The sequence below is a fragment of the Rhineura floridana genome, chromosome 2 (genome assembly GCF_030035675.1).
Source record: "Rhineura floridana isolate rRhiFlo1 chromosome 2, rRhiFlo1.hap2, whole genome shotgun sequence".
NCBI lineage: Eukaryota > Metazoa > Chordata > Lepidosauria > Squamata > Rhineuridae > Rhineura > Rhineura floridana.
This window is the reverse complement of record NC_084481.1, coordinates 194,230,446-194,254,554: the sequence shown is the minus strand read 5'-3', so window position 1 is coordinate 194,254,554 and position 24,109 is coordinate 194,230,446. Positions and strand designations below refer to the sequence as shown.

The 24,109-nt window shown below is 44.5% G+C and overlaps 1 protein-coding gene across 3 annotated transcripts in view; it reads left to right on the top strand.

Annotated features, from left to right (window-relative positions):
- SPTLC2 (serine palmitoyltransferase long chain base subunit 2) overlaps positions 1–24,109 on the top strand; it is a 108,456-nt gene that overhangs the window by 42,187 nt on the left and 42,160 nt on the right. The window contains exon 10 of one of the 3 annotated variants that reach the window (XM_061611852.1): positions 10,976–11,110. The exons of the other annotated variants lie outside the window; for them this stretch is intronic. Coding sequence (XP_061467836.1) covers positions 10,976–11,055 — 80 coding nt within the window. The 3' untranslated portion in view covers positions 11,056–11,110. Of the gene's footprint in view, positions 1–10,975; positions 11,111–24,109 lie in introns of those variants that run through there. 3 annotated transcript variants of the gene reach the window in all.

Below are 24,109 nucleotides of genomic sequence, written 5' to 3'. Positions count from 1 at the left end.
GACTTTTTTCTTTTAGACTTTGAACTCTAGATTCTCTCCAAATGTTTTGTGTATTGCCATGAAAGCTTAGAGGGTTGTTAAGCAAGCATTTCTGAGTTCAGGACCATACGTTTTATAAGATTTTGCTTTGAAATGAGGTTATGGGAAGCATCAGAATGGCATGACAGGTATTTTCAATTCAACATGGCAGAATGGGAAAATCCATGCTCTCGTGGCTGTATAATCACAGAGGTATCAGGCATATGGGGGGAGAGATTTGGTAAACCTGAGAATTTGAATGATGAGGCCCATGAGCAAAGTTAACATATTTTAAGTGTTACCTAAGTTACTTGGACTTTCAAATGATACCTTGTCACAAATTCAGCACTTCATAGCCTTTGCACCAAGGCTGTGACCCCATTTGCTACTTACATAGTGAGTTGGCAAGATCAAAATCAGCAGATACAACTTTGAATAACTATAGTTCTGTAGCCACCTAAAACACAAAGAGGACAAGTTGATGGTTTTGGTTCAAAGCTATTTGATTTAAAGCTTTGGCTCTGCATGCCTTGAGACTGCCATTTCTCCTATGTTTTATCAATCTTGTGCATTGGTCAAGAGCAGACTCATGATGCTGTCCTACATGCATTAAGTATAAATGACGGTACAGGAGCAGTTTTCCAGTTCTGAAACTATTGCTGACAATATGCCGTCATGAATATGAAGAAAGCAAACTAAGATGTCTCTAGGGAAGTGTTCAGTGGTATTAGTTGTATACAATGGATTGAATCTAGACTTGCCTTCTGGAAATGGAAGGACTCTAGATCCAGCAGAGGCTCCTATGGAGAAAGTGGGAAGGTGATTTCTTCCAGTTCTCTCTGCAGAACCCAGCACCACCTCTCACCCTATTCCAAAGGGTCCCCAACATCTGGAGCAGTTTTTAGGCGACTGAAGAGGAATCTGCAAAAACTGCTTCAACCATGACCTCCTGCCTCTGTCCTCCAGCAGAGTGTTGAACAGACTGAGCTTCGCTGAAAGCTAGTCTGAATCCAACCCATCTTATTTTTATTCTCTATTTCTAAATGCCCCAGGCAAGTAAAACACACATACAGCTTGGTTTATAAAGCTACATGAATATTGGATTACTTACCCTGCAAAAGCAGAGATCTGCTGGTGTACCTTAGTTCTGACTACTTGTAGTTTAATGCTATAATATAATGTAATCTGTCTTAATGTACTTGTATTACTTATTTAGGATTGTCAAGAGTGGGCTAAAAAGGGGTTACATGAAAGTACTTGGGTTTATGAACTCTTCATGGATAGAGGAGAATTGGACGTAAGTAGCTGAAGTTCGTTTCAGGTTACATATGTTTGGATTCGGAATGCATTTTATCCTAGAAAATATCCCTGAGCAAAGTTGTTAGTGACACTTAAGGTTTAGGCGGATGGTAGGAATAAGTAGAAACAATGGCAACACTTGCAGAGTAAGATAGGGTATCAGTATCCAGAGCAGTAAGTATTTTTCATGTTTTAAAAGGTCATGTAATCATTATATTCAAGTGGATGGTAAACAACTGGTAGCATTGTGTCCCAGTAGTGTAGTAGTAAATTCAGAAGTGCAGGGTCCCTTCATGATAGTCACAGCCACCACCACCCTTTTTTGCTGTGTGGTTGAGAATGAGATCCTTATTAATGCCTTCTCCCACAACAGACATCCCTAGAGACCAATAAGCATGAAAGGGGAATGTGTTAACTACTGAAGAGTCTTGTCTGTAGCTGACTCACCTCCTTTCACTCTGATTGGTTCCAATCAGCAGGAAAGGACCAAAAAGCATGTTAGAAGACTCTTCTGAGTGGCTAACACACTCCCCTTTCATGCTGATTGGCTCATGGAATGCTGGATACATAGGGACCCTACTGGGACCCTGCTCCCAAAAAAGGGGTCTAAGACCCCCTGAGACCATGGACCACTACACCCTTCACAAGTTCATATGAGTGGTTGATAGCTCTCTAATCCGGGGAACGTGTATTTGCAACTTCTGTGGTACATTGGTAATTTTAAATATTTGCAGCCCATTTCAGAGAGCCCTCCTTGGCCAAACAGGATGTTAACAGCAGGCACCTTGGATAGAATACACATGCCACAGAAAACAGCATGGCCATTTCCGAGACAGGACAAGAAGCTAATGAAGACTGAATAGACTTAATTGACAGCCCATGAACATGCAATATGGAATGGGACAGCAGTTTCCCTTCTTTTATTTCCTATTGTTTGTTTAAACAAATATTTCAGTGGCTGGTATTTGTCTGGCACTCGTAATGGTCATCCATAGGGTGCTGTCTGAAATGCTCCATGTTAATTTAAAAATATAACTTGTGACAGTATATGTTTCTGTGTTTTGTCGTTGAATGTGGCTTGGTTCTAAAAAGCTAGCCTAGTTCAGTCACTCTAGATAAAGGCAAAAATGTGTTATTAAGCATCTGTTTCTCTTATCCTCCTTGGGGGGGGGTGTCTGTTAACTGTCTGGTTTCTAATAATTGTAAGTCCTTACCTTCAAAGTTTATAGGTATTTCATTACCATGTGGGCATCTTGCATTATTTGGCATATGACATCAAGTGAGTAGGCTGCTGAGAATTTGAAACCATCATAGTAAGTCTCCTGTTCACTGCACATGAATATTTCTGTTCAAAGCTTACAAGAGCCAAAGAATAACATCTCAAATATGATGTGCATGATCTTTTTGGTCTCCCCAAACTAAGAGGAGGAATAGTCCATTTTTCCTTTATACTTGATTATACAAATGGGAAGGAATTTGTTGTTCTTTTGAAAAATAAATATAAGATTTGGGACTAGGTGGGTGGGGAGAGAAAAATCTATTGGTTCAAAGTCATTGGATGAATGCAACATTTACAATGGAAGAAAAGTGTTTTTATATGGAGAGTGATAAATTACTAAATGAATTCAAATCATGTTTATATCCTTTTTTAAATAAGTTATAATAAGTAAGCCATTATTAACAAGTAGCCCATAGCAAAACACTTCTTATCTTAATTGTAGCTAAAGCTACATGAGTTGCAACCATGTTGCTATACTGCATATTAGTTTACTTAGAGGAACTATAACCCATACTACTAAAATCATAGTTATCGAAGTACATTGGAATCACTATTATAAATGTACTGAAAGAATGGGGGAGTGGAGAAGATTCCATATCTTTACCTCTTACTGTAAATATACTATAGGGAATTTGCTCCAGACCCTTGATCTTTTTGATTGCCTTTTTCTGCGCCTTTTCCAGCTCTATGATACACTTTTTGAGATGTGGTGATCAGAATTGTACACAGAATTCAAACTGTGGTTGCACCACAGATTTATACAAAGACATTATGATATTGGCAGATTGTTTTTTATTTCTTTTTCTTATAATCCCCAAAATGGAATTGATTTTTTTTTTTTACAGTAGCTGTACTCTGGAAAGGTTCAGGGCTTTTTAGCATAAAAAGGGTAAATAAGCAGGAATATAAGAGCTGTATAAAATTATGCATAGTATGGAGAAAGTTTATAAAACTAGAATCCAATGAAATGGAATGGTGGGAAATTTGAGACAACAGGAAGTACTGCTTCACACAGCATATGGTAAAACTATGGAATTCACTACTGCAGGATGTAAAGATGGCTGCCATTGGATGGTTTTAAAAGGGTATTAGACAAATGCATGGAGGATAAAGCTATTTGTGGCTCCTGGTCATAATAACTATATGCTACCTGAAGATTAGAAGCAACCTGCCTCTAGCTACCAGTTGCTAAAGATCATGGCTACGTGCACACTAGCTGTTTCAAAAGCAGCAAGACTGTTTTGTCTGGTTGTGGTTTGAAACATATTTGCCCATGGGTGGACCTACTCCACTGCTGATGCCAGAACTTTTAGGAATGCTCACAGTAAAGTGTTGGGCCAATCACTGTCTCTGCCTGAGCCTGCAGCAAAGTGTTTTCATTGGACGAACAGAGTGGCAATGGGCTTCATGGCCAATCTAATGTGTGTGAAGCTGACTTCAAGATAAAACACACCAATTTCCCAGGTTTCAAAGGGGCAGAGTTTGACTAACATTGCTTGCCCTTGCTTTCAGAAAACAGGTGGAGATGCTGTGACGCCAGTATATCCGCAAGTGTGACTCCAGCCCACAATCAGGAGAGTGTTGGGCCCCAGGTGCACCGCTTTGGATGTAACCATCACACTAATAAAACGAGAATTAGAACACACTTTGCCTCTGTCTGGTTTCTCAGACTCTGGGTGGGACAGCTTGACTCAGCCACCACTTCCCTTCACTGACACTCCCATGACTGAAATTATGGGTGCTAGCAGCATCGCTGAAAGGGGACTTCACAGAACTGTCGAAGACTTGTATACTGAAGTCCAGAATCTCTGCACAGAAACCCACAACCTCCAACTTGAGAATCAAAACCTTCAAGCCTTGTTTACCCAAGCTGCCCATGGAGGCATGGCCACTGGTGCCTGCCTGAGTCAAGGCACAAGTGGGACTACCTCCTCACTATGGTGGCCAGAGTGACCAGTTTGCCACGTTCCTTGCCCAGTGTGAACTGTACATATGTGTATGACAAGCCGAGTTTCCAAATGATGATGTGAAGGTGGCGCTTATCATCAGCCTCTTGGAAAGGGGAAGCGGCCAAATGGGCTACCCCATTTTTGATGAGAAACGATCCTGTCTTGAATCAAAATATCACCTTTGTTGCAGCCATGACCGAGATGTTTCATGACCCTCAGCATAAAGAAACAATTTCCCAACAGCTAGGACTGAAATGGGGAAAGGCTCCGTGGGGAATTATACTAACACGTTTCGTCCAAGCCCAGGAAGTGGATTACAGTGATGCTGCACTGATGTACTTCTACGGGAACGGACTTAGTGCGGAGGTGCTGGATGAATTAGCACACACCTCCTTGCCCGACAGCCTGACAGAGCTGATCCAGTTACGCCTGCAGATAGACAGCCAGATTGAAGGTCGCTGCTTGGAGCGCAGGGCAGAAATCCCACATACCCAGGTTCCCACACCTCCCCCCCGCGCCCATTTCCTGCCTAGCATGAGAACCTTGACTTTGTCAGCGGTGGAGCACATGCAAATTGGAGGGGCTAGACCATGCCTGTCGGAGGAGGAGAAAGAGAAGCTCAGGAGGGAGGGGTTGTGTTTGTACTGTGAGAAAGGGGGGCACCTGGCCCGAGGATGCCCCTCCAAAGGAGGAAGAGCTCTGGTGCAGGAAAACTCCAAATCCCAGCTCTCATAGAGGCCAAAGAGTTGGGAGCGGAGGAGACCCCGTGGCCTCGCCAGCACCCCCTCCCGTCACAGCCCATCCTTCACAGCCCATCATTCACCTGCCAGTATGGTTGACTCTACCTTCAAGGCAAAGTCTCCAGGTCAGCGCCATGATTGACAGTGGGGCCTCCTCAAGTTTTATGGACTGGAGTTTGCTCAGGAGCATGGTGTGCCCACTCACATGCTTGAGAAGCCCTTGTCCTTCGCGACCATTGATGGGCAGTCCTTAGAGTCAGGAACTGGTACCAGAGCGACGGAGATGCTGGGAATGGAAATCCCGGGACATGTGGAGAGACTGTAATTCTAGTTTGCGTCCCTGCCTCGCTTCCCAGTGGTGTTGGGAATGCCCTGATTGGTTCAGCACAACCCCACGATCTTCTGGGATGAAGTGGTGGTGGTGTTTACTTTGGGGTATTGCCATCAGCACTTCTAAGTGCAGAAGAAGACCCTTCGATGTCGTGTCGGGAGTCACACTGCAGGAGGGAGTCGTCTTGCCACACAAGTATGAGGAATACCGGGATGTACTGCAACATGTGAACCCTGCACATCCCTTCGTGGTAGAGACGGACGTGTCGGACGTGGCTATTGGCGCAGTGCTTTTACAACCAACCCAAGGGGGGGTTGAAGCCGTGTGCATACTTTCCATGGAAGTTGACGAGTTCCAAGCAAAACTATACCTTGTGGGGGAAAGAGTTGCTGGCCATCTGGGATGCTTTTGAAATGTGGTGACACCTTTTGGAAGGGGCGCAGTGCGAGATAGAGGTGCACACTGATCATCAAAATCTGGAGAATCCACTTCACCCGTAAGTTAAACCAGAGACAAGTGCGCTGGGGTCAGTTCTTTGCTCACTTTCATTCCAAAACCCATTACATTCTCCAGGCACAGAACAAGCGGGCAGATGCTCTGTCCTGCAAACCGGAATATCTGGAGAGCCCGTCCCCGAGACTGCTGCAATGGATTATACCCCTCGAGAAGATGGTGGCAGGGGTGTGTCAGGATTCCTGAGTGGAGGAATTGCGTTTGGCACAAGAATGAGATTTGTTTGTTGAGGAAACGTGCACCGAACTAGAGGGGCAGTCTCGTGGAAGTGTAGAGGGCTTCACGTTGAAGGGGAATGCTGTATCATTATGATGCTATGTACATGCCCCCCGGGGACATGAGCACCAAGGTCCTGCAGCAGTGTCATGACTCCCCCACTGCTGGGCACTTTGGAGTTTTTAAAACCTTGCAAGCGATCGCTAGGGAGTTTTGGTGACCCCGGATGAAGTGGGAGGTGGAGCGCTACATCCAGTCTCGCCCACCTGTGCCAGAGCCAAACTCGTCATGGGGTGGCCAGCAGGACTCCTAGAACCACTCCCTACGCCTGAGGGTCCTTGGCAGATGGTGACTATGGACTTTATCACTAACCTCCCCCCAGGAAAACGACGGTGTTCGTGGTGGTGGATGCTTTTACTAAAATGACTCATTTTATTCCATGCACAGGATTCCAAGCGCATGGGAGATGGCTCAGCTGTATGTGCAGCACATTTACCAGTTGCACGGTCTGTCAGACAGTTTAGTCTCAGACCGGGGCCCGCAATTTACATCCTGCTTTTGGCATGCCTTGTGGCAACTCCTGCAGAGTGAACTGAGACTGTCATCATCCCATCACCCGCAGACAGACGGTCAGACTGCGAATGCCACGTTGGAGCAATTACGTCAACTACCAGCAAGACAACTGTGTCTCCTTTTTGCCCCTTGCAGAATTTGCTTAGAACAATATGGTGCACACTACCATGCAACAGACCCTGTTCTTTGCCAACTTGGGATATCACCCTCAAGCTTTTGCTGCCCTACACATCAGTCCTGTTGTGCCGGTAGCCAAGGACTTTGTGCAAGAGCTTCAAGTGATGCAGCAGTTGTTGAAAGAGCAGTTAGAGAGAGCGAAGATAGATTATAAGAGGGTCATTGATCAACATCGACAAGAGGGACCCAAAATCAGCATGGGAGACAAGGTGTGGCAGTCCATGCGTATTTGCCTACCCGAGCACAATGTCATAAACTGGAAGATCGAAAGGTGGGTCCTTGAAGTGGAGGCTCAGATCAATCCAGTGGCTTTTTGTCTGAGGTTGTCACCTTCCCGCAAGGTATATTCAGTGTTTCATTGCTCCATGCTTACCCAAGAGCATCCTCCTGATCCCCACAGGATACCTGAGGTGCCTCCACCTCATCTAGCTGTGGATGGTCAAGAGGAATATGAAGTGGAGTAATTTTTTTATTTGCAGAAGTGCTGAAGGCGACTTCAATACCTGATCCACTGGAAGGGGTACGATCAGACGGAGTGTTCGCAGGAGTCAGCTGACGACATCCATGTGCTGGATATGGTGAGCAAGTTCCACGATGCCTATCCAGACAAGCCCAAGCTTGGGGGGTGGAGGGAAATGGAGCATGGAGGGAGGGATGATATTGCGCCCCAGGTGCATGGGGAGCTAAATCAGGGAGAGGAGTCAGATAATGAAGAGGTCCCCGGGGGCGTTGGAGGGGGGGAAACTCTCAGTCCACAGACTTCTTCAGCCGGCATCCCCTTTGAACCAGGTCCAGCTCCACCTGAGCTGTTGGGAAGCAACCCTTCGCGTGCGCCAACCCTCCGTGTGCCGGAATCCCCACCTGGCACTTCAAACGCTTCCCTGCCAACCTGCTTCCCACCTCCTGAGGTCATGCCATCACCTAGTGAAATCCCGCTGTCGGATGGGCAGTAGGAGGCTCGCCCCGCATGAGAAGAGGGATTTTCAGAGGGTGGAACTCTGGCGGAGCCATCATTTATGTGCAAAGACCTTCCCTACTTAAGCAGGTGCCCTCCTGGACTCTAGCGGTGAGTCAACTCTTCCCACACGCTGCAGAGACTGTTAGGTAGGCTAGTTAGGGAAAACAGTGAGTCAGAGTAGACAGGTTTATGAAGCACACCGCTTTGGATGTCACCATCATGCTAATAAAGCGAGAATTAGAAAACACCTCGCCTTCATCTGGTTTCTCCGACTCTGGGCGGGACAGAGTGCTGTTGCATTCATGTCCTCTTTGTATGCTTTCTAGCTGGCCACTGTGGAAACAGTATGCTGGATGGGCCTTTGGTCTGATCTAGTAGGGCTCTTGTGTTCTTGCATTGTTCTTATGGATTACTGTCTTTCAGTCATCATATTATGAGTTGTGTACTAGGAATATGCTAATCCCCCAGGAGGACTTGAAATCTGTTTAATGAATGAAAGTGAAAATATGAAGCTGCCTTCTTTGGAGTGATGCTATTGGTCAGTTCAGCTGATTATTGTATCAAAGTACTGTAGCCCAAGCTTTCTACCCAATATCCATGTTTAAATGAAGGTGCCAGGGATTGAATGTAGGACTTTCTGAGCATGTTCTCTACACCTGACACACAGCCCCAGCTTTGTCTTAGATTGTGTGTGTGGCCTGAAAACAGCTTGGGAAAATACATCTTCTCTGTCATTACGATGGTTCTCTTTTCATTGCTGTGTAAATTGTTAATATTTCAGTTGACCACCCGGAACCTTGTTTAGGTGTATAAAATACTTGCACTGTTTCTGGTATATCTAAATAAAATGTGTCAAGTAGCCCACAAAGCAGCATTTGGCACTGACCTTCATGTCCCTTGCTATAAACTGATGTTTTTACTGTTCTACTTGACGATTAGGTCATTCATGTAATAGAAGTAGGAGTTTCCTCTGGTGTCTTAAATACGTTTAAAGAACTACTTAAACTGAGGTTGAAAATGTCTAATTTTCAATTGTATTAGCATCTCTCATTTGAATTTCCTTCAATATGTGACTTGTTAATGAGGTGTTAAATTATCACCTTGGGAACACAGGGACTAGTCAAAACTGATTTGGGAAGGGCGAATTTTGTTGTTGTTGCTGACTTCAATAATCCCAAACTGTGCCAAGGAGCTGTTGGGAAAACAAATACTTTGGGGGTCATAAAGAATTTCCTGCTTCTCCTCAGGGAACTGACAACTTTAAACATCACTTACTGGGTTTGTGCTTCTGGGCAGAGGGTCTTTTAAATCTGACGGACTGCTCCTCCCCTTGTGTTCTCAGAAGGCCTAAGAGTAGGCTCCAGGAAAGCTGTTTTAATCTGGTCTGAGTAGAATCTTTTGGCTCTTTTAGAAAAATGTTAACATTTTTGTACTCTTTATTGTGATAGTCACTGAAACATTTGTAGTTTTGAATCACTCTCCTCTTTCTCTTACTGAGGCCAAGTGCCAAGAGAAACTATTTGAATTATACCCCTTCCCCCTGGGTGAAGGAAGTGGTTGGGGTAAGTTTTTCCTGTGCACTCTTAGGCAGGAGGAATAGTGTTTGAACAGATAGATGCCAATTGACATTGCAGTTCTATTACCCAGTGTTCTGCTTACTGGGTATCTACTTAAACTAAGGGAAAAATAGGAGCTGCCCATGGCTCCTACTAGGAGGAAGTGTGGATATAAATCAAATAATAATAGTAATAATAGTAATAAAAATTAAAGAGCTCTCTTTGCTCTTTCACATATCTAAAGAAAGGTGTATGTATTATGATCATCAACCTTTAAAAAAACAAATTATTTTACATGTTGGTTAGAAACTTTGTAAAATACAACAGAACAGCATATTCTAGTGTTTTCATTCCTATGCAGTTGTCTGAATCTCACTTTTCTTGAAGCCTGTGTTCTGATTAAGCTTTTTTGATAATGCTTTTTCCTGCTGATCTGAAATATTACCATGATGACTTTTCTTCTACTAACTCAGCAGCCTTGCTGCAACGTCAGGATTTTTATATGCCTGAACTTACAAAGCTAGTGAAACCTTCAGCTTCACCTACCTCCAGCCATTGTGTTGAGGACTTAAGCTAGCATTAGTTAAAAATTGTACTGCGCCAAGCTACATTAAGCTTTTAAAGTATTTCTTTGCTTCTGATGCCACCATTGACTGTTTTGATTTTAACTGAGACTAACATGTTGCAAAAGCTGAAATTATTTATTACTCTCCTTACACGTATCTCAAAGCAAGATGTAGAAGATACAATAAAAACAGCCAAAAACAATTAAAAATACAGCAAATAGCAAATTACTTTAAAAAAAATCTGACGCCTATGTCGGTGACCCATTCATTCAGCTGGAAAAGTTCATCAGAACAAAACTGTCTTCAGTTGTTTCCAGAAAGTGCAGACAGTGGGTGCCTGATGTATCTAAGTAGGAATGCTATTCCAGAGAACAGGGCAGCCACACTGAGACCCCTGCTTCGAGTTACTGTGGAGCAGGCTTCTGATGTTTTTGAAGCTAGCATGAGAAACTCTCCCACAGTCCTACTGGGTATATAAGGGATAAGGCTTTCTTTCAAGTAACCTGATCCCAAGCTGTAGAGGTCCTTATATGTTAGTGCTAACACCTTGAACTTTGCCTGGTAGCAGATTGGAAGTCAGTAAGTTTACGTGCTGATGGTAGTTTGCCCTCACAAGCAACCTAGCTGCCACATTCTGCATCAGCTGTAGCCTCTGAACCAATCTCAAGCATAGCCCCACATAGAGCGCATTGCAGTAATCCAGCTAGTGGTGAAACTGTGAAATGGGATTTGGTTGAATTCTTAATGTCATTTTGCATATCCATATATAACATATCTTTGTTTTTACCTTACCTGTTTAGCTCGCTTCACTGGATCTTGTTATGATCCCTTGGGCTCACAGACAAATGAGGATATTTTGGCAGCACTGTCAAATGTGTGAATTGGGCATTAGGCTGTAACTAAACAGCGTTCGTCTCTATGAGCAATGTGACCTTCAATGTTTATCTTGGATTTTCTTCCAGATGTTAATAAATTGTATCTTTATCCAGTGTGCCCGAGTGTTATCTCATTTTAAAGTATTGCATTAAATTTCACCTCCAAAAATGAGTTAATTGAAGGTCTATCATCTGGATTTCTTGTATTCCAAGGTAATGCACCTTAAAGTGAAGTGCACTCTCTGTTGGACTACCTGAATTTATTGGATCTTCCCATACCCCATTTTGTTAAACGAGGCTGTATCTTATTGTAAGATGAAGATTTTTTGTAGAATTGACAAATTAGCAATAAACTCTGAAGAAAAGGGGGAAATGAGCAAGTTGCTTCTAAACTCTGAAAGTAAAAGGGAACATTTCTCCATCTTTCTATACTAGTCATACAAACTGATACCAGAACTTTCCCTTTAATGTATTGCAGGTCTGAATTAAGCAGAGTAGTTAGCTTTGATATTGGCCTGTCTAGGAAAAACAAGCAGATGGTAAATATAGTCTACACTCACTGTTATATAAAGCAACGAAATTGTTTCCATGAAACGCCTTGTAAACATCCCTCATAGAACACGTTCCTCTGAAGTCTGCAAATTCCATAGCTTGTAGCGAAAGTGGTGTTGCACAAGTTCCTGATGTTCCCACCCTCTGTGGCTTGTTGGTTAGAATTGTGCATACAGCCTAAAAGCACACTTGGACAAAAGGTTATGGGATGAACCTTTTTTTCCTGACGAAAGACTCAATAACTCTCTCCTTAATCTTTTATGTTTACTCTTGCTTTGGATGTATGATACAATAATGCATTTTGGGCTGTATTCTATAAAGACATAGATACATCTGCTGAGGTGTGTGTTTAAAGATAAAGCAGATCAAAGCATTGCTGTCAGTTCAACAGAGGGCCCCATAGTCTCTGCCTTACCCTTCCTTTTCCAATCCTAATAGTTTTTATTCCTTTTTAAACCTGGGGCTTAATGTGTTTCATCTATCTGTCACTGGCATGGGTTCAGATGGTGGTGTCCAGGATTACTTCAAAAGAAAAATCCTGCTAATGACAACATTTACCATGTAAGCTACTAGTAGTAATATGGATATTTACAGATACTGGCATGCTGTGTGGCATGCCATTTCAGTGGCTAAATATTGGTGAGGGTGGACTTCTTGGTGCCACAAACCCTCCGTGGGGGTGGAGGACCCATTAGGATGGTCCGCTCCAGATGTCTGATGGATCCAGATGGATTCCTGAATGCGCTTGGGGATTCTTTGGAGCATGCACACGGGCACTCGGTTGAGACCCTGGTGGAGGAGTGGAATGCTGCAATCACCGGGGCATTCGACTGGGTGGCTCTGAAACGCCCTCTCCCCCTGAATAGAGCTCAGGCGGCACCGTGGTATACTCCACGGTTGCGAACTCTGAGGCGGGAGGTGAGACAGCTAGAGCGCCGGTGGCGGAAATCTTGCTCTGATGACAATCGGACATGGGTTAGAGCGGCTGCGGCAGCCTACCATTTGGCGATGAGGGCAGCAAAAAAGGATTTTATGCTGCCTCTATTGCGTCCGCAGAGTACTGTCCCAAGAGGCTGTTCCAAGTGGTCCGGAGCCTGGTCGGTCCAGTTGCCCCGGAACCGATGGAACATGCTAAGGCCTCCTGTGATGAGTTTGCAAAGCACTTTACGGAGAAAATCAATCGTATTAAGAGTTCTATTCTGTGTGCTGTGGACACAGTGAGCGAGCCAGAGGCAGCCAGTGGTGCTCCGGTGGTGTGGGATCGGTTCCAGTTTCTTCCTTCTGATGAAGTGGACAAGGTGCTTTCAACCTTAAAGCCAACCACTTGCTTACTCGATCCTTGCCCGTCATGGCTCATTATGAGCTGCAAGGACAGACTAGGCGAGGGGATCAAGATGGTGGTAAATACGTCCCTGGAAGAGGGAGTAATACCATCAGCTCTCAAGGAGGCAGTAATAAAACCAATTCTAAAGAAGCCCTCCTTGGATCCCCAAGATCTGAACAACTTTCGCCCAGTCTCAAATCTGCCATTCCTGGGCAAGGTGGTTGAGCGGGTGGTGGTGAAACAGTTGCAAGCACATTTGGAGGAAGCGGATTATCTGGATCCATTTAAATCAGGCTTCAGGCCTGGACATGGGACTGAAACTGCCTTGGTCGCCTTGGTGGATGATATGAGGAGGGGGTTGGATGGGGCAAATGCACCTTCCTCGTCCTCCTGGATCTCTCAGCGGCTTTTGATACCGTTGACCATGGTATCCTTCTGGACCGCCTGAAGAGGTTAGGCATAGGGGGCACTGTATTGCAGTGGTTCCATTCCTTCCTCTCTGGTAGGTACCAGAGAGTGGCATTGGGGGATGAGGTTTTGGATCCTTGGCCTCTCACTTGTGGGGTGCCACAGGGCTCCATCCTCTCCCCGATGCTGTTCAACATCTATATAAAGCTGCTGGGGGCTATCATCAGAAGATATGGGCTGCAGTGTCACCAGTATGCTGATGACACGCAGCTCTATCTCTCATTTAAATCTTCACCGAGGTTGGCTGTAGAAACCCTATCCAAGTGCCTGGAGTCGGTGAGTGGCTGGATGGGAAGGAATAAGCTGAAGGTGAACCCTGACGAAACCAAGGTACTGTTTGTGGGAGACAAGGGAAGGTTGGGGGATGTTGACCTGGTGCTCAATGGGGTACAATTGCCCCTGAAAGACCAGGTCCACAGCCTGGGGGTCATTCTTGACTCCCAGCTGTCCATGGAGGCTCAGGTCTCGGCTGTGAGCTGGGTGGTGCTGTATCAACTCCATCTGATACGGAGGCTGCGCCCCTACCTTCCCAACCATCTGCTCCCATCTGTGGTACATGCCCTGGTCTCCTCTCGCCTAGATTACTGTAATGCGCTCTACGTGGGGTTACCCTTGAAAACAGTCCGGAAGCTGCAACTGGTACAGAATGCGGCAGCTCGCCTGATTAAAGGCAGCCACCGGCGAGATCACATCACTCCAGTGCTGAAGGAGTTGCACTGGATACCGGTTGTTTTCCGGGGCCAATTCAAGGTGTTCGTTCTGACCTTTAAAACCCTATATGGTTTCGGCCCAGTCTATCTGAAGGAGTACCTGCAACGTCATCAGGGATGCTGCTCAACAAGATCAGCCTCAAAAGGCCTTCTCCCTATCCCACGAGTTAAAACAGCTAGACTGGTGAGAACTAGGGAGAGGGCTTTTTCAATTGTGGCCCCCGCTTTGTGAAATTCCCTCCCAGATGATCTCCGCCGTGCTCCCTCTATGATGAGCTTCCGCCAGGCCTTGAAGACCTGGCTCTTTAGGCCGGCTTTTGGGGTGGGCTAGGTTTTATTATTATTGTTGAGATTTTTAATGTTTTAATGTATTTGTATGTTTTTATTTTGTACGTCGCCCAGAGTGGCTGGACAGCCAGCCAGATGGGTGACTAATAAATTTAATAAATAAATAAATAAATAAAAATAGATGCCAGCCAATGTATGAATATTGCAGCTTTATCAAACAGGAAGTGCTTAACCACTTTTTTGCCCTTCTGAAAAGAGAGCATGCTGTTCATGTGAATTGTATGCCAAGCTGTAAAATATATAGCCTTATCAACATAACACAATGAGGCATTGTTGACAGTTGTTATCGGGGGTAGATCAGGCTTAACTGCTAAAACAATCTTGGTTGTGCATTTAGTTATAGAGGAGACCAAACAATGTTCTCTGCAGTAACAATTTATTTATTTATTTATTTATTTATTTATTTATTTTCATTTCTAGACCGCCCATAGCTAGTAGCTCTCTGGGCGGTGTACAAAACGAGATTAAAATACAATATAGAATAAAATCAGTAACAAAGGAACACATTAAACTAAAAACATTAAACATAAAGCATTAAACATTAAAATGCCTGGGAGTATAGCCAGGTCGTAACCTGGCGCCTAAAAGAAAGAACCGTAGGCGCCAGGCGTATTTCCTCCGGTAAGCTGTTCCATAATTCGGGGGCCACCACAAAAAAGGCCCTAGATCTAGTAACAGTCCTCCGGGCATCCTGGTGAGTTGGTACCCGGAGGAGGGCCTTAGATACTGAACGAAGTGAACGGGTAGGTTCATAGCGGGAGAGGCATTCCACAAGGTATTGCGGTCCCACACCGTGTAAGGCTTTATAGGTCAATACCAGCATCTTGAATCTAGCTCGGAAACAAATAGGTAGCCAGTGCAAGCGAGCCAGGACAGGTGTTATATGCGCAGACCGATTGGTCCTTGTCAACAGCCTGGCTGCCGCATTTTGCACTAGCTGAAGGTTCCGAACAGTCTTCAAGGGCAGCCCTACATAGAGCGCGTTACAGTAATCCAGTCTAGAAGTTACCAGAGCGTGAACAACCGAGGCGAGATCATCACTGTCCAGATAGGGGCGTAGTTGGGCTACTAAGCGCAGATGGTAAAATGCATTCCGTGCCACCGAGGCCACTTGAGCCTCGAGCGACAAGGAAGGGTCAAAAAGGACCCCCAAACTACGAACCTGTTACTTCAAGGGGAGTGTAACCCCATCTAGAACAGGATAAGCATCCACCATCTGAGCAGGGAAAGAGCTCACCAACAGTGTCTCAGTCTTGTCTGGATTGAGTTTCAGTTTATTAGCTCTCATCCAGTCCATTATCGCGGTCAGGCAACGGTTCAGCACATCAACAGTCTCACCTGTGGAAGGTGAAAAGGAGAAGTAGAGCTGCGTGTCATCAGCATACTGATGGCAACGCACTCCAAAACTCCTGATGACCACACCCAGAGGCTGCATGTAGATGTTAAAAAGCATGGGGGACAAAACCGACCCCTGAGGGACTCCACAACGGAGAGTCCAGGGTGTCGAGCAATGTTCCCCAAGCACTACCTTCTGGCGACGATCCGCTAAGTAGGAGCAGAGCCACTGCCAAGCAGTGCCCCCAACTCCCAGCTCTGCGAGCCTCCCCAGAAGGATACCATGGTTGATGGTATCAAACGCTGCTGAGAGATCAAGGAGAATCAACAGAGTCACACTCCCCCTGTCCCTCTCCCAACAAAGGTCATCATACAGGGCGACCAAGGCTGTTTCAGTGCCAAAACCGGACCTAAAACCGGATTGAAACGGATCCAGATAATCAGTTTCATCCAAGAGCGCCTGGAGCTGGCCGGCAACCACCCGCTCCAGAACCTTGCCCAAAAAAGGGACATTCGCCACCGGTCTGTAGTTGTTCAAAACATCTGGGTCCAAAGAAGGTTTCTTTAAAAGAGGTCTTATTATTGCCTCCTTGAGACTACCAGGGACTTCTCCCTCTCTCAAGGAGGCATTTATTACCTCCCTGGCCCAGCCGGCGGTTACAGCCCTGCCAGTCTTCACTAGCCAAGATGGGCAAGGGTCCAGAGCAGATGTGGTCGCCCGCACCATTCCAAGCACCTTGTCCACTTCCTCGAGCTGCACCAACTGAAATTCATCCAATAATAAAGGACAAGGCCGCGCTCTGGACACTTCAATGGATTCATCTGTCATAACATCAGAGTCTAAGTCCCGACGGATGCATGCAATCTTGTCCTGGAAGTGCTCCGCAAATTCGTTGCAGCGGGCTTCCGATGTTTCCTTAGTATCATGAGAGCCAGAATGTAGAAGCCCTCGTACCACCCTATATCACTCCTATATGATGATCTAGATTAGGCAGATATTGTGCATGTGCTTGAAGTACTCTTGGATTGGGAGTTTATTTTTCTAGTATTAGCAGGAATTTAGAACACTAAAATGCCACACTTCTTGTTGATTATGCTTTGTCTCATATTGCTTGTTACAAAGGTTTCTCAACCTATTTTAACCCATACCCCATTTTAGCTAACATTAAAGTCCCACGCCCCTCTTGAAACCTGGGTCCTCTACTTACTTTAATATTAAAAAGGATTGAAATATTGTGATTTAATTATAAATAAAATTTGGGGCTTAATAAAAATGAAGCAAGTACTTACTTTTTTAAAAATTGAGTTTTTACTTATTGTACATGCTTTTGGGAAGCACTCTTCCCACCCTGAGGTTTTCACGTGGCCACTCGGGGGGGGGGGGCACCACCGGTTGAGAAACACTGATCTAAACAGATTTCTTAAATATTTAGGAGTCTGAAGAAAAACAATTACTTCTGAAGCTGTAAAATATTACGAGATCTCAGAAGGAAAGTTATTATTTATTAGGTCTATTAGTTGCTTATTACCCAAAGGTCTCCAAGCGACATGCAACACTGTTAAAAACGCAAATATATTATACCATAAAATAGAACAAAAAACAATCCCTGTATCAGCCACAGGAAGCTTTAGCTAAATTTTGCTAAATGAAAATGTGTTACCCAATGCATATTTTGGTTCTCAGGCTCTTCAGCTTTTATATTAAATGTTCCTGTCTGATAGGACAGTGATTCCTATAATGGTTGTTCTAAGGAGCACTACTGCTATTTACATGCTCTATGTAAATGAGCAAATTCTGTTACCTAAAGCTATCGTATGGGAGGTAGCTCATAAGGTCTCTACCACAGTTGCTTCTCACTAGAACTTGATTCTGTCCTTGGTTCACAAATCATTCTATTAAAAATAAATCACTGCAATCATTCACTTCTGAAGAGGTAAGATGTTTCCCACTTAAGTGCTTCTAAATCCACACTATTTAGTGTCTGTTTAACTTGCTTCTCTCACACATAGTGGAAAATTAAACCTAGCACATTACATCTATTTTCATCATGATTTGGGGAACCAATTGAAAGTTACACTACTGGTTTCTGGTAGTTCATAGACCACAGTTTAAGCACTTTGCATTCTAGGTTGATCTGCAGGGGCCAGTTTGAATGTGGTGAAGCCCCCACCAGATGGGGATCACTGGCATGGCAGTGGCCAGATGAAGACATGCTGAGGCCCTAAGTTACGTCAAGTTTCAGAGGTCCTATAACACTACCAACCAACCCCACCCACCCGGTGTATTATTCTAACAGGGCAATGAAAATATAAACAATAAACCTTTCTACTTGCATACATCCTGGTACATAGGTGAGGCTGTAACTAAAAACTAACATTCTAACTAAAGTATCTCTCAAATTCAAATAGTATCTTTATTGCTTGGTCAACCGATCATTGCAATACATTAAAACCACAATATACAAGAAATTAACAATAAAACATATTAACACAACTTAAATAGGCTCTGCAGAGAAACAGCTGTGGACAGTACTTAGGGGCAAGACAAGCACTTACGAGATCTAGTCTCCACAGCCAAGTTCAGAAATTTGGCCATTTGGATTGTAATTGGTCTGTCGGAGCCCTGGAGGAGAACTACCAGAAAAGAGTCCGTAGAGCGACCTGGGAATGCTTGCAGAATGGGGCGTAAGAGACCAGTCCTAGCTTTATCATAGAAAGGGCACTTAAACAAAACATGTGAGACCGTTTCAACTTCAGGTTTGTCACAGGGGCAGTATCTGTTGCTCCTCAGTATTTTCTCAAATCTGCCCTCCAAAAGTTTTGACGGGAGAGCATCAAAACGGGCCAAAGAAAAGGCCCTTCTATACTTTGGCACAGTTAGCCAGCTTAAGTAGTGCATCCCCTCTTTGCGGGGGGAGCATGGTCCCACAGCAGCTGCAAGGAGCTCCTGGTTATCAATATCGTACAACCGCTGTTTGACCAGCACCCTAGCTCTGTCGTGTTCCATAGCAAGCAGTTCAACAGGGGAAAGGCCAACCGCTAGGATTTTATCCCTCACCAATTTGGACCAAGGAGGGGTATTGGAATCACTCATTATCTGCCTCACAAATGACTCTTGAGGTAGCATAGAACTACAACAAAGCCAATTAGTATGAGTCCAGGCTATACAATTTATAGAATTTAGGCCCACCTCCAGTTTGAGGGTAGCCCCAGAAACACATCGTGGGACACCTAGAATGGATCTGAGTCAAAGGTGGAAGGGACCTTCGAGTGACCCCTTTAAAAAGGGATACCAGATTGAGACCCCATATAGCATCATTGGAATTATTTTTGTTCTTGCCACACAAACTGCAGCAGGGACAAATTTCCCGCCCTTAAGAAAAAAGAAGCGGGATATCGCACCCAGGTTTTTCTCAGCCTTAGCTTTGACATAATTTGCTTGGGATCTCCAGCTTATTGTTTCATGGAACCACACCCCCAAATACTTGTACGAGTTGACCTGCTCAATTTTAACAGGCCCCAAAAAACGGGAACCTCACTGTTCTCCTTGCAAACACGATTACTTTAGATTTCACATGATTGATAATTAGATGGTTATTTTTGCAGTACTCCGCAAAGCCCAAGAGGAGTCTTTTTAATCCCAACTGGGTTTGAGAGATCAAAACCGCATCGTCTGCGTAAAGCAGAATCGGCACCTTAGTAAACCTTAGTTTGGGGGAATGAGATTGTATCCTTCTCAGGGCAGGGGGAAGGTCAGCCAGGTATAGATTAAATAAAGTGGGGGCAAGAACACACCCTTGCCTGACACCAAGTGAAGAGTGAATCACCCCAGAGCGGTAACCTCGGTTATTACATCGCACTTGGATGGAGGTATTATAAGGGAGAGATCAAGAACAGAAGCCTTTTCTCTATTGCCCAGGATTCTAACTTACTCCATAATCGGGCGCGCAAGACAGAATCAAATGTGGACTATGATCAAGAGTGGAGCGTCCCATTTTAAAACTTATCTGCTCTTCTCCTAAGATATTATTGGCGCTTATCCACTGTTTCAGCTTTTGACTCAGGTAACTGGCATACAGTTTCCCCACAATGGACAGCAAACTAATAGGGCGATAGTTACTCGGATCACTCCTGGGGCCATTCTTGTAGATTGGGATAACATAAACTTTCAGCCAGGAAGCGGGAATTATGCCGGATTTAGTTATTAGAGTGAAAAGAGTAGCCAGAAGAGGAGCCCACCAGCTAATATTACACTTCAGCAATTCCATGGGGATGCCGTCAGGACCGGGGGCTTTGCCCACCTTAAGTTGAGAGAGTAGATCCTCAATTGTTTGGGGATCAACTGGGGACCACTCGAGGATGTCAGGGGCCAGATAGGGGGGAGGAATTGATTTAGAAGAAATGGGGTCATTAAACACTGCCTGAAAATGATTCTCCCATATGTTAGCTGGAATATGGCAGACTGGGCTGCCATTTTGATCTGCCAGTACTACAGAAACAAGCTTCCAAAAGGACTTGGTGCTGCGGGTGATAGATGCTGCTGTCAGCATTTGCCACAAATCCCTATTGGCCTCATTTTTCTTCCTTTGAATGAGTTTCTTGTACTCATTCCTTAACACATAGTAAGAATGTGGAAGTAGATGCTTGTTGTTTCTGCGGTAGCGGCAATAGGCAGAGCGAACTTGCTTCCTTAAATTAATACATTCTCTGTCAAACCACGTATTAGTTCTTCCCGATTGGTGTTTGGAAGATCTCTTGAATGATGTTTGAAGTGTGAAGTTCAGGTCCTGTATCAGTCCCTCATAGATTGTCATGCCATCTCTAGGTGTGCTATCAGTTGTTAATAAGCCTACAGTTCTAGTTATATGAGGGAGAGAAATAAAAAATTTAAAAGCTTGATCTGTTTGGACAGACCACTTTATCTTATTGAATCTAACCGTTGCTGACAGGTTAGAAGGTGCATGGAATGGGTTATTCAGCTGAGGAATGCCAGGGGTAGAAAGAAGGAGTTCCAACGGGAGATGATCGCTATCGGAAAGGGTCGCCACTCTGAAAACATAACCCATAGTTCCCACCTCCTTGTGAGCAATGATATAATCAATCACACTAGAACCTCTAGAGGAGACATAGGTGAACTCCCCCCAGTCGTCACCTACACCAGAACCATTTAAAATACAGAGATCATGTTTGGAAACAAACTGAAGCAGACCAACTCCTGCAAGGTTCAGGCAGGTGTCTTTTGAATCGTGTGAATGGTGCCTTAGATTGCTCTTATCCATATATGGGTGGGAGTCTGTCGCAGGGCCATCCGCCAGATAAGATCCTGTCCTTGCATTGAAGTCACCTGCTATTACTGGGAATGCACAGGGGAATTTAGAAATCCAGTGAACATAAAGACATTCAAATTTCAGCCAGTTAGACAAAATGTCCTCTCTATTAAACATTGGGGGAAATAAATATTAAATAAGAGTAGCGATAGGTGTATAAATCTCAATTCCAGAGTCAGGGCAATCATAGTAGAGTCATTGACCGGGATCTGTTGATTCTCCTTGATCTCTCAGCGGCTTTCGATACCCTCGACCATGGTATCCTTCTGGGAAGACTGACTGAGTTGGGAGTGGGAGGGACTGCATGGCGGTGGTTCAGCTCCTACTTGGCGGGTCGGCTCCAGAAGGTGGTGCTTGGGGAACATTGCTTGGCATCCTGGACTCTCCAGTATGGGATTCCGCAGGGGTCAGTTCTGTCCCCCATGCTGTTCAACATCTACATCAGCCTTTTTCAACCAGTGTGCTTCCAGATGTTGATGGACCACAACTCCCATCAGCCTCAGCCAGCATTGCCAATGGTCAGGAAAGATGGGAATTGTGGTCCAACAACATCTGGAGGCACACTGGTTGGGAAAGGCTGATCTACATGAAACCGTTGGGTGCGGTCATCCGGAGCTTTGGAGTGCATTGCCATCAGTATGCTGATGACACGCAGCTGTATTTCTCCTTTTCATCTTCTTCAGGTGAGGCTGTCAATGTGCTGAACCAGTGTCTGGCTGCGACAATGGACTGTATGAGGGCCAATAAACTGAAGCTCAATCCAGACAAGACTGAGATGCTGCTAGTGGGGGGTTCTTCTGACCGGATGGTCCCTGAAGGAGCAGGTTCATAGCTTGCTGGTTCTCCTAGAACCACCTCTGTCACTTGAGGCTCAAGTAGCCTTGGTGGCACGGGGTGCCTTCTATCATCTTCGGTTGGTGGCCCAGCTGGACAGGGATAACCTGGCTTCAGTTGTCCATGCTTTGGTAATCTCCAAGTTAGATTACTGCAATGCACTCTACATGGGGCTGCCTTTGAAGACAGTTTGGAAACTGCAGCTTGTGCAAAATGCAGCAGCCAGATTGGTAAGAGGGACCAGACGGTTCGAACATATAAAACCGATTCTGGCCCACTTGCATTGGCTGCCTGTATGTTTCCGAGCTCGATTCAAGGTGCTGGTTTTAACCTATAAAGCCTTACACGGATTGGGACCACAATACCTGGTGGAATGCCTCTCCCGACATGAACCCACCCATACACTAAGCTCAACATCCAAGGCCCTCCTCCGGGTGCCTACTCTGAGGGAAGCTGGGAGTCTGGCAACAAGCGAGAGCCTTCTCAGTGGTGGCCCCCAAATTATGGAATGATCTGTTTGACGAGGTGCGCCTGGCACCAACACTGTTATCTTTTCAGTGCCAGCTCAAGACTTTCCTCTTCTCCCAGGCATTTTAGCATGTGTTTTTCAATTGCTTTTTAAAAATGTGTTTTTAAATTGCTTTTTAAAAATGTGTTTTTAAATTTGTATATTTGTTTTTAATGTTTTTAATTGTTGTAAACCTCCCAGAGAGCTTCGGCGATGGGGCGGTATACAAGTGCAATAAATATATAAAGTTATATGTTGATGCAGATTGCTAGTTACTGACTCTAACCAGTGACAATGATGTTTTATGAAAGGTGTTTATATATCTAGAACTTGATGACCTTCCAGTACAATCAGACATCCTCCTTTGTATGTAGAGGTTGTGTTAGTAGTCCATCTATTTAACTCATCTGCTTTTGGTTGCTCATTATTAGTTCGTATTTTGTGTTTATATTACATTCTGAACGTGTTAATCTTGCAAAAGCTAATAACTGTGCAATGTAATTTGAGACCCTCTGATATGCAAAGAACTTAGCAAATAAACTTCACTGTAGTGCTTCAAGATCATTATTAGTATTCAGATCCCTAATATTTAACTTTAAGGTCAGTTAATGTGTATTTCTAAGTGTAGTTCATGTGTTTTAATACCTTTTAATATCAGAGTAACTGAAGCAGCATATGTTTGTTCCTCTGAGTTCATATGTCATTAAGCTTCTAAATATGTATATATTTTCTATGAGTTGATGATGTGGGTATTTACTACTGACTCATATATGTTGGCTAAGATGCACACTTCCCTTTAAAATAGGATGCCCAGATCCCTTTCAGTGTAAACTTTAGTGGAAATGGCCGCTTAGAGTGGAGTGAGGAGATGAGCTGATAAAATGTTAAAAAGCTGTTGCACATACAGTGCCAAGAATCTGTCATGCAGCTTCAAAGCAAGTGTATAGTAGGGGGGAGGATTATGTTATAAACAGAATATCAACTGCTGTACTCCAGCATAAAGGGAAAAGCACCAGTCCACAGTCTGTAGGAATAAATGCATGGCACGTCTCAAATGCCAGATTTGCTTAGCAATCATCATGGTGTTACGACAGCTGAGATGTCCCCATATTAAATTACAAATAGCCTGCCTGTGGTACATGAGGTCACGCACTGCTCTGAATCTGCAGATGAATTATGAAGGAAAGGGAGTGTAATCGTTTTTATACACCAGTGAAACAATTTATATTAAAACTTGTGCTTTAAAGCTGCTGTGCACATCTTTAACCATTTTTGTACAGTGTGGATTTCACATGCTACTGAATCTTTAGACTGCTATACATTAAGCTTTATAGATGTGTCCATGAACAGAGCAAGTGAACAGGGAGAGCTAAGAGGAGTTTGGCAGAGGAGGTGTAGGGAGGAAGAGAGAGACAAAAACAAAGTGGGCTCTGAAGGGCTCCATAGCAGCTTGATTGGAAGGGGAGTGGCCTGATAGCTGCTGAGTGCAACTAGGAACAGCTGTGTGTGCTGGGAGTTCCTAGCTCCTAACCTGGCAGAGCAGAGAGAGCTGTGTCAGCTGGTCCAGATGAGATACAAGTGAGCCAGCTCTCAGAGAGAGAGCAAAGAGGGAGAGGTAACAGGAGACCAGCAGAGGAGTTTGGCGGGGAAGCT